The following is a 10,336-nucleotide window of genomic DNA, read 5'->3' as shown; positions in this document are numbered from 1 at the left end:
GCTACGTGACCCGGCCCCGCCCCCGGTCCCGCCACGTGCTTGGTGTGGATTCCGCTCGGTCGGGTTGGTGATGAGTGGGGGTAGTGGGATCCCCAGCCCCGCGAGGACGCCCCCAGATTGCCAGGGATCGTCTAGTCCTTAAAGGTACTGGTTGAGAAAGTGTACTGCAGTGAGCTTGGCAAAGGTGGCGTCATCCAGGCTTTTTCTGTATTTCCTCTGTGCCGGGTCACGACCTGCCACTGTGCAGTAACTTCCTGGGTTGAAAAGAGACACCGGATAGGTGGAAGGTAGCTGTCGTGTGAAGAAGCGGTGGGGGAGAGTAGCCCTTTGGTTAGGTATGGTTCAAAGTGTATTTTTTTTTTAAATATCTTTTAGTTGTCAATGGATCTTTATTATTTTTTAGTCTATTTATATGTGATGCTGAGAATCGAACCCAGTGCCTCACACTCTACCACTGAGCTACAAACCCAGCCCTCAAAGTGTACTTTCACTTCTAAACCTCAAGTCCGCTTTATGACAGCTTGACTTGGCTGTTTTTACAAAAGAGCGACAGAGAAGGCAAGTAACCTTGTTCAGGGTCCAGAAAGGGCAAACAGCTGGATCTTATTACATAAACAAAGAACAGATATCTAAGGGGATTCTTTATTTTTTTTCTCTTTTTGGTAGTGGTAGTTGAACCCAGGGGCTTCCTACAATTGAGCTATACTCCAACCTTTTTAATTTTTTAAGACAGGGGGTCTCATTAAGTTGATGGGACTGACATCCAGCTTGTGATCCTCCTGTCTCAGCCTCCCAAGTCTCTGGGATTATTGGCATGCACCACCACCCAAGAGGATTCTTTGCTTTGTGACTGTTTGACCTTCATTCTGTAGGGGAAGGTGAACCATGAATGAACCTAGGGATTACTAATTACTGTTAGTCAGGGAGTGACTGAGGCAAGGGAAACAAATAGAAGGCTATGTGGGTGGGTGGGGGGCAAAATTGCAATGTATGCAGTCAAGGGGAGAAATAAAGAATGTACACGAGCTTCTGCCCTTTTCAGTGCTTTATTCACTCAAATTACTCAATACAGTTTCACTCTATAGGTTCTTAAAGAAGAAAACAACAATCCTTAATGCTAGGCACTGCAATAGACATAATCAATTCACAGCAAACAATTCTAGATTAATTTTAAGCACTGCAAAACACTTAATCATGATAGGCTAGTCATTTCCTCTGCATGCTAAGTTCAAAAATCTCAAGCCTTAGGCTTTATGTCCAGCTGATGCACACTCACTTTAGACCGGGGTGACCAGCTTTGGAACCAAGGCAGGCTGTTCCTGGCATGGAATGGACGACTAGTTGAGGAGAGGGTTGTAGGGAGAAGTTGTGGCTCTCACCAGGGTCCAGACCAGGCAGTAGAGTTTGAGAGTGGGTGAGGATCATGCAGAGGATCAGGAAACCACGTCAGTTGATGGGATGTTAATCGGTCCTCACCAGGCTTTCCAGCTTGAGTGCATTCTTGTTTCAGCTGGCTGAATCCCTGTTCATCAGCTCTATTATTTATACTGAATTCTTCTGGGACTTTTGACCCCCCTTTCAGTCCATGACATCATTTACCCTGGGGTCAGAAACATCTGGTCTGGTGGTGGTCTCCACCCTGATCCTCGGATCTGGCAAGGTCAGCCTGCCAGGGGCTTCACTAGGGTGAGGGGAAGTAACTTGTTTGAGGTCATACTGGAGGGCTCTGTGGGTGTGCCTGGTGAGACTGCTGGCTTTAAACTGGAGTTTTTAAAATGGAGTTGCTTAGGCTCAGGCCTAAGGTCATCCTCCCAAAGGCCCTTGTGGTAATCCATGTGAGAGATGAGAGTGTCCTGATGAAGTGCTCATATATCTGTTATGAAATAAGGATGACTTGAGTGACCATATAGAGGTCATCACCTGAATTAAAAAATTAAGAAAGGAGGAGGAAGTACATCCAATAAAGGGATCAGTTTTGTTTTGGGTGTATTAAATTTGGTTAACCAAGGCTAATGTTGATTCCAGTGTATAAAGTGGACTAAAGCTTCTCTGTCTTTTCTATGATATGTGGCAGAATAAGAGTCTTCAGAATTGGAAGGCCTCAGAGGCTTACATCCTAACTCCAGTGATCCTGAATGTCTCTACCACTGCATTGACTACATTTTGATTTGAAACACTTAACTGGTATCCATCTTTTCCCCTAATCCTGTGCTATCCAGTACTGTAATAATGACTAGCCACGTATGGCTTTTGAACACTTGAAATGTGGCCAATGCAACTTGAGAGAGGCTATTAAGTGAAAGCTACACACCAATAAATAAATACCCCCGCCCAAGAATGTCAGATCTCACTAATAATATCTGTGTGCTAATTACATGTTGAAATAATTTTTGAAATGTTGGGTTAAATAAAATGTGTTATTAAAATTAATCTCAGCTGTTTTACTTTTTTTGACAATGTGGCAACTAGAAAATATGAAACTGCATGCACTATTTTCCTATTAGATGGCAAAGCCCTACATTTAAAACCTATTTGCAGAGGGTGGCATCTGTGCCTTGAGCTTCTTTTTAGCCTCCCTGATGGTGCCGGGCACATAGTACACAGAAAGTAAAAAGATCCCTTACAAGGATGTTTATTAAGTTGTGTCTTTGACAATAATTACAGACTTGGCTTCTTAGTATTGTTTTGCTTCATTAGAGCTCCATGGCACCCCAATGATCTCTGACTCAGGTCCCCTCCTATGAAATGGAACTAGGTGTGAAGGCTGGCAATTGAATCTCTTTTAGAAAGATGGGAACTGGCTGGGTGTGGTGGCACATGCCTGAAATCCCAGCAGCTTGGGAGGCTGAGACAGGAGGCTCCTGAGTTCAAAGCTAGCCTCAGCAACTGCGAGGCGCTAAGCAACTCAGTGAGACCCTGTCTATAAATAAAATACAAAACAGGGCTGGGGATGTGGCTCAGTGGTCTAGTACCCCTGAGTTCAATCCCTGGTACTAAAAAAAAAAAAAAAAAAAAAAAAAAAAAAGTGGGAATTGCTCTCCCAAGGAGAATGTCAAGTGTGATGGGGAAAACAGCTTTATAGCTTTGTAGTTATAGATTCACATTCTACCTCAACTTGTGTGACCTTCATCTGTCTTGTTCTCTGGGCCTTTAGTTTTCTTGATGAAGTGGCGATAGTTTTACATTTTACATTTAGGTCTGTATTCCATTTTGAGTTAATTTTTGGGAAGAGTGTGCAGTCTGTTATTTTGATTCTTTTTTTCTTTTTTGCATGTGTATGTCTATGTTATTCAAGCACCATTTTTGAGGTTGAGGGTACCCGAGAGATTAAACTCAGGGGCACCCAGCCACTGAGCCACATCCCCAGCCCTATTTTGTATTTTATTTAGAGACAGGGTCTCACTGAGTTGCTCAGCACTTCACCATTGCTAAGGCTGGCTTTGAACTCGGGATTCTCCAGTCTCAGCCTCCTGAGCTGCTGCGTGTGCCACCACACATGGCTACAAACACCAATTTTTGAAAAACTCATGCTTTTTTGTTCCTTTGTCAAAGATCATTTTAGTATATTTATGGGTCTACTTCTGGGATCTGTTTTTTTTTTTTTTTAATGTATTTTGGTGGGTTTTTTTTTGGTACTGGGAATTGAACCCAGGGGTGCTTAACCCCTGAGTTACATCCCCAGCCCTTTTTATTTTGAGACAAGGTTTTACTCAGTTGCTTAGGACCTCGCTAAATTGCCCAGGCTGGCCTTGAACGTTGTGATCTTCCTGCCTCTGCTTGCCAAGTTGCTGGGATCACAGCACTACTGCATCCAGCTTGGGCTCTGTTTTTTCCCCACACTGATCTATTTGTTTCATCAGTACCACACTATTTTGATCACTTCAGCTTTATAATAAATCTTTATATCAGGTGGTGTTGGTCTACCAACATTGTTATTCTTCAATGTTATGTTGACTATTAAGGGTCTTTTACTTCATATAAACTATACGATCATTTCCTAAAGCTAATATTCACAAATAACTTGCTGCGATTTTTCTTGTGATTGCACTGAATCCTCAGCTTAAGTGAGGAAGAACTGACATCTTGACAGTTTTGTATTGAGTCTCCTACTTATAAACATTGAATATCTCCGTTTATTTTGTTCTTTGATTTCTTCAAAGTTTTGTAGTATTCTTTATATAGATCTTGTACATATTTTGCTAGATTTATACTTAAATATTTCATTTTGGGTGGAGTGAAATAAGGATAAAATAACTTTTGTGATTGTTTATGACAATTAAATGAGATGACAATACTGACTTGCAAACTGTTTAGCCCGTAGAGGTATTACAGTAAATGTATATTCTCCTCCACCTTCCAGCCTGGGTACATTCGTCCCACTAGAGTTTACTCTCTTTTGTGGATTAATCATTCAAGTGTTCATTGAATGCCTACTCTGTATTGGGCACAATTCTCCAACCTGGAATACAGCAAACATTCCTACCCTGATGAAGCTAACAGGCTAGTGTGGGACATAGCAAACAAATCAGTAAAGTACATAGGCTGTAAGTTATGGATGGGTACTAAGCAGAAGAAGGGAGCTAAAGAGGATCAGAGGTGTGGGACAATGAGGGGAGAGTTGCAGTTTTAAATAAAGATCAGGGAGGATTCACCAACTAAACTCAGAAGAGAATTAATGAAAAAAACTGGGAGTGGTGGTACATGCCTGTAATACCAGCAACTTGGGAAGCTGAGGCAGGAGCATCACAAGTTTGAAACCAGCCTCAGCAATTTAGAAAGACCCTATTTATCTCAAAATAAAGAATAAAAAGGCACAAATGGTGATAGTTTTACTTTTTACATTTAGGTCTGTGTATACTTTGTGTACAATCAGTGACTCGAAAAATTATGCTCTATCTGTGTAATATGAAATGAGTTACATTCTGCCATCATGTATAATGAATTAGAGTAAATAAATAATTTAATTTAAAAAAGAATAAAAAGGATAGGGTATGTAGCTCAGTGGTAGAGTGCCCCGGGTCTAATCCCCAGTACAAAAAAGAAAAAAAAAAGTGAATGAAAGTGAGAGCCATATGCAGATCTAGGGTAGAGGGAGTATCAAGGAAAGACTTAGGAAGCCAGAATGTGCTTATTACATTGGGAGAACAACTAAAGTGGCTCAAGTTAAGATTGAGAAAAGCAGAGGATGAGGTCAACAAAGAGACAGCTCCTGCAGAGCCCTAAACCATAATAAAGACACTAGCTTTTAGTCCAGGTGAAATGGGAAGCTAATGGACTGCACTGCACTGATAAATGATATGATCTGGCTTAGTAACGGGATCACTATCACTCTGGCTGCTGTATCCAGAAATCGGGAGACGAGTTAGGTAACTACTGTGAAAAATGAGGACAGCTTTGGTGGCAGGAGTGAAAGTAGTGAGAAATAACTGAGGCTTATGGACCCATACTAGGGGGTCAGGGGTGTCCTGGAACCCACTGAATTTTTATACAAATGTGTACAAATGCATTTTGGAGGGGAAAACTTATATTGGAGTCTCAAAGCAAAACTATGGTGGTGAATAATCAGGACACCCCATGCCTATTTCTAGCTATTCAAAAATCACAGGGCAGGGGATAAAGCTCCTTTGGCAGAGTGCCTGCCTTGCATGCACAAGGCCCTCGGTTCAGTCCCCAGCACCACAAAAAACAAAATGAAACAAAAATCCATGATCAGCTCCTTTCTTCAGACCATGGTCATAAATCCTCCAGGGCATTGATCTTGTTTGTGTCTCAGAGCTAACACCATTCTTAAGACTATCATTCCTGACTTCCAGTTTAGATTCGTTAGAGTTAAGAAGAAATAAAAATCACAGGGAGATGGGTAGATTCTCTATATTTTCTATGCTAGAAGCTGGAAGCTGGGAAGCCACAGGCAGGAATAGGGGAAAGGTTTCTTACCTTCCTAGAGAGGATGGGCACTCGTGAAGTTAGTTTCCTCTCAGTGGATTCCCTTCTTTAATAAGCTCTGCTCTATGAATTACATAAATCTCAGCAGTGAAAGCCAATTTTACGGTTTGGTTTGCTTAATAGTCGCACAATTAAAGTAAGTTGTAAAAAATGGTGGTGGTGTTTGCCAGGATAAATATTTAAAAGGGAACAGCTGTAGGAAGATATAATAATTAAAATCAGTCCCTGGTTTTTCATCTTAGTACAGGCTGCAGAGGTTGGTTCTTAATCAGAGGTGTTTCCTGGCCTCTCCTTTGAAAACCTTGTGCTACAGCTGCCAGGCTCAGGTAGGAAGGAGCAAAGCTTTGGGAGTAGCTGTGCATGGCAGAGCTGGGAGGGGGGCTCAGTTTGGGGGCAGGACTGAGAGGAGAGTTAAGGTGTGGGGAAGGTGTTGTTGTCACTTTCCTTGAGCTCCTGAATTGGGTTTTCTAGTGTGAAGAAGAAAGTTAATGCTTTTCAGAGGACAATGTGGTTTTTATAAAGAGTTGAGCCTATTTGGGAAGCAAATTTCAGTTCTGTATCCTGCATAGGACACAGAGCTGGTTGACAGGTAGTATTGGTGATTGTCAGTTTTCCAGCTTTGGTTTTGGGGGCAGAGGTTGAAGACAGTTTTTTTTTCTTTTAAGATAGCTTTTTTTTTTTTTTTAAAGAAACTAGGGATTGAACCTAGGGGTGCTTTACCATGAGCTACATCCTCATCACCCCCAACCCCTTTTTTTGGAATCAAAGGGATTTATGGGTCTACCTTTTCCATAAATAAATCCATACAGAGTTGGAAATTAGGGCCATGTTATATACAGAAAGGAAGACAGCATGGCATTCAGGCTCAGGGATGGTACACATCATCAGGTGTGGCATCCTCCCAAGTACACTCAAGGCTCCTGGGATCCCCATTGGAATGGAAACAGTAGAACTCATGCTACAGGATCTATCAGAATTTGGGGGTCCCAGGAAGGTTTAGCCTATGATCCAGTTCCAAAAGTCCCAGGCTTCTCTGCCACCTCCAAAGCTAGCTTCAGGTTCTGATCAAACAGCTCACCCCTGATGCACACTTCCAGAGAGTAGAATGGATTATTGAGGGCAAAACCTCAGTAAATTTCATAAATTTTTCAAAGAACAGAATCTATTCCAGTTTGCCCAGGTTCTGCCACAACCTTGATCCCTGTCAGTGTCTAGAAGAAGTGCAGTTTGAATGTGCCTGAGCTTCCCTGTTCAGGAGACAGCTGGGAGCTAGTGGCAAGGAGCAAGTGGAATATGGAGGCCAGTATGAGCTTCTCTGATTGGAGGTGGGGCCGGGTTGACCAAATTGAAGAGACACCAGCTAATTAGTAGGGTGCTCCAGCACCTCTTTTTCATTGGCCATGTACTGCCCTTCATGTCCACACCTCTGAAGGCAGCACTGGTTGGCCCATGTTAGGAAGATTTGACAAAGGCAAGGCCATTTTGAAACATATCCTTCATCTTAGAACAAGAGTCACCTCACAATCACTGTGAGTCAGCTTGACCTTCAACCTCAGGCAATACTTGATCATCATGCAAAGAAAGGAAATTGCTAGCTGGGACTGGAATTCTGAAAACACCTGGTTTGACATGGAACAGTGTGACCACCTCAAATAATGGAGTTGACCATAAGGACCCTTCCCTTCCCTGACAACCCCCTCCAAACAGCCTAACCACAAAAATTCACCCACTCCCTCATCCGTCTATAACTACCCCAGGCTGTAAGCAGAAGAAGGGGCTCAGTCTCTGGGCCCCCTCTGCAGGTTTGTCCCTCATAAACCTGTTACTGTTGAGCTGCCTCTCCTCTCTCTTGATTTCCTTCATTTCTTTTCTTACAGCCCACCTGGATGCTGTCTTGCTGTCTGAAGGCAACCAGCACATGCTCTTGTGTAGCTGGATAGCAGATCCAGAGGGTACCTGAATGTAGCTCAGCCCGTGGCTAGCAGTTGTCCAGTTGGTAAATCAGGCCACCAGCTTTGTTCATCTCATACATGCTAAAAATCACCATTGCAACAGGTGCTGCTCAAGAACTCGGATCCAGCCTCCTCTCCATGTCCCCACAACCCCCATCCCTTTTCATTTTTTGAGACGGGCTCAGTTGCTAAGGCTGGTCTCAACTTGTGATCCTCCTGCCTCAGCTTCCCAAATCGCTGGGATTACTGGTGTGTGCCACCACGCCCTTTCTGCCACTCTTGTTCCTCTGACCCCTTTCTTATTCCAAAACCCCTTCCCTCCTCTCTCTTTTGTTGGGCAGTCCTGCCCACGCCCTCTGGCTTAAGGCTACTGACCTGGGCAGCTCTTTGTGTCTCCCTCACCTGCCTACACTTGGCCTTGATATCACCCACTGGGAGGATCCTTAGGGAGCGCCCAGAAAGCTTAATACTCAGGCTCTCAGTATAACCTGGACAGGTGGCTATAGGATACAAAGTAAGTGGCAGAAGTGGGACTCCAGCCTTAGGCATTTTCTTTTTTCAGAGTATTTCCCTTAAGCGAATATGGTGTTCTCAAAACCAGGGTGACCTAAGGTTGCCTTGTTAAAAAGTGGTTTGGGGCTGGGGATGTGGCTCAAGCGGTAATGCGCTCACCTGGCATGCGCGGGGCGCTGGGTTCGATCCTCAGCACCACATAAAAATAAAATAAAGATGTTGTGTCCACCGAAAACTGAAAAATAAATATCAAAAAAATAAATAAATAAAAAGTGGTTGTATTGGTCCATTTTCAATTATTATAATGAAATACCTGAAGCTGGGTAACTTTATAAAGAAGGGAGGTTTACTTAGCTCACAGTTCTGGAGTTCAAAGGCATGGTCCGGGGAATAGCTTGGCTTTGGGAAGGATGGCATTACAGGAGCACGTGCAGAAGTGAGAGACCACATTGCAGAACAGAAAGCCAGAGAATGACTCAGGGTTCAGGCTCAGGCTTTTATAATAGCTTATCTTCAAAGAACTAACACAGGGGTTCCATAAGAACTACCTTAGTCCCTTCACAGGGTAGGCCTCAGTGACCTGAGGACTCCCACCAAGCCCTACCTCCCATCATCACCACATTGAAGACCAAAGTCTCAACCTTTGGGGGACAAAGCATATCTGAACCATAGCAGTGGTGGATCATGGGCACTGTGTAATGATTGTTCCTCATTGGAATGTCTGGGAACTGAAGTTACCATTCTTCCTCCCATCAGAGGACAAAGGAGTAAACTTTATTGTTGTTGAAATGGAGGTAAGGCAGGATAAGAGTGCGTGGAGAGAATCAGTGTGGATAAGAAACTTTTAAAAATATGGCTTCCTAGCCCAGCCACGGTTTCTGAGAAGCACTGAGTTCCCTTAAACTTTAGCAACTTGCTAAGGGAAACAACTTCCTTTTTTCCCCCCAGTACCAGGGGATTGAACCCAGGGCTTTGCACATGCTAGGCAAGCACCTTACCAGAGTTACATCCCCAGTCCTTTTTATTTTTGAGAGAGGGTTTCACTAAATTCCCCTGGCTGGCCTTGAACTTTCTATCTTCTTGCCTTAGCCTCCCAAGTAGCTGTGATTATAGGCATTATATGCTACCATGCCTGGCTTCTGTAATTTTAATTCTTGCTATTTTGGAGATCATCTTTCATTTTATACATTTCATTTTTACATATAGAAAGATGTCTCTGGGGGCTGGGGATGTGGCTCAAGCGGTAGCACACTTGCCTGGCATGCACGGGGCGCTGGGTTCGATCCTCAGCACTACATAAAAATAAAAGATGTTGTGTCCACCGAAAACTAAAAAATAAATATTAAACAGTTCTCTCTCTCTCTAAAAAAAAGTAGCGATTAAAAAAAAAAAAGGAAAGAAAGATGTCTCTGGGAAGCTGGGGATATAGCTCAATGGTGGAGCAAGAGGCCCTGAGTTTGATTCCTAGTACTGCAAACAAACAAAAAGCTATAACTGGGAATTAAGCTACATCTAGTCTTTTAGCAATTAATTTGCTAAGTGAACTTGGACAAATCATAGACATCTAGAATAATCATTAGGTAGTAAAAGTTGCTTTACTTCTCTGGGGTATGTTGAGACTTCAAAACTAAAGTGAGGGAAAAAGTATTCTCACTATGCAAACACATTAATATTAAATAATAAGGATGCATGGTGATAGTGGGAAGTATAGGAGCTTTTGGATTGTTTCCTTTAGCAAGTTGCTTCACTTCTTAGCCTCAGTTTTCTCATCTGTAAAATGAAGAGATGTACTTTACAGGTTGTTGTGAGATTAGAGATGGCATAGGTCAAGCCTTAGCATAAGGCCAGACACATGGTAGATATCTCACAAATGGTAGCTATTATTAATAATCTGACCACCAGGCTTGCTTGATTGAAATTGCCTT

General features: G+C 42.9%; 2 protein-coding genes across 5 annotated transcripts in view; both read left to right on the top strand.

The window, feature by feature from the left end:
* The window catches only part of RFFL (ring finger and FYVE like domain containing E3 ubiquitin protein ligase), a 96,096-nt gene extending 87,442 nt beyond the window's left edge, over window positions 1-8,654 (top strand). For 2 of the 3 annotated variants that reach the window (XM_081271098.1, XM_081271095.1), the window contains one exon: window positions 7,824-8,653. In XM_081271098.1, coding sequence (XP_081127224.1) covers window positions 7,824-7,906 — 83 coding nt within the window. In that variant the 3' untranslated portion in view covers window positions 7,907-8,653. Of the gene's footprint in view, window positions 1-7,823 lie in introns of all 3 variants that reach the window. The other variant, XM_081271094.1, reaches the window with a different exon arrangement.
* CCT6B (chaperonin containing TCP1 subunit 6B) overlaps window positions 5-10,336 on the top strand; it is a 50,592-nt gene continuing 40,260 nt past the window's right edge. Inside the window, exons 1-2 of one of the 2 annotated variants that reach the window (XR_014019335.1) lie at window positions 5-144; window positions 2,075-2,887. The gene's annotated coding sequence lies outside the window, so the exon portion shown is untranslated. Of the gene's footprint in view, window positions 145-2,074; window positions 2,888-10,336 lie in introns of those variants that run through there. The other variant, XM_081271092.1, reaches the window with a different exon arrangement.

The sequence above is a fragment of the Spermophilus citellus genome (assembly GCF_964194105.1).
Source record: "Spermophilus citellus genome assembly, chromosome: 17".
NCBI classification, from domain to species: Eukaryota; Metazoa; Chordata; class Mammalia; order Rodentia; family Sciuridae; genus Spermophilus; species Spermophilus citellus.
Note: the sequence above shows the minus strand (reverse complement) of the source record. Positions and strands in the feature narration are given on the sequence as shown.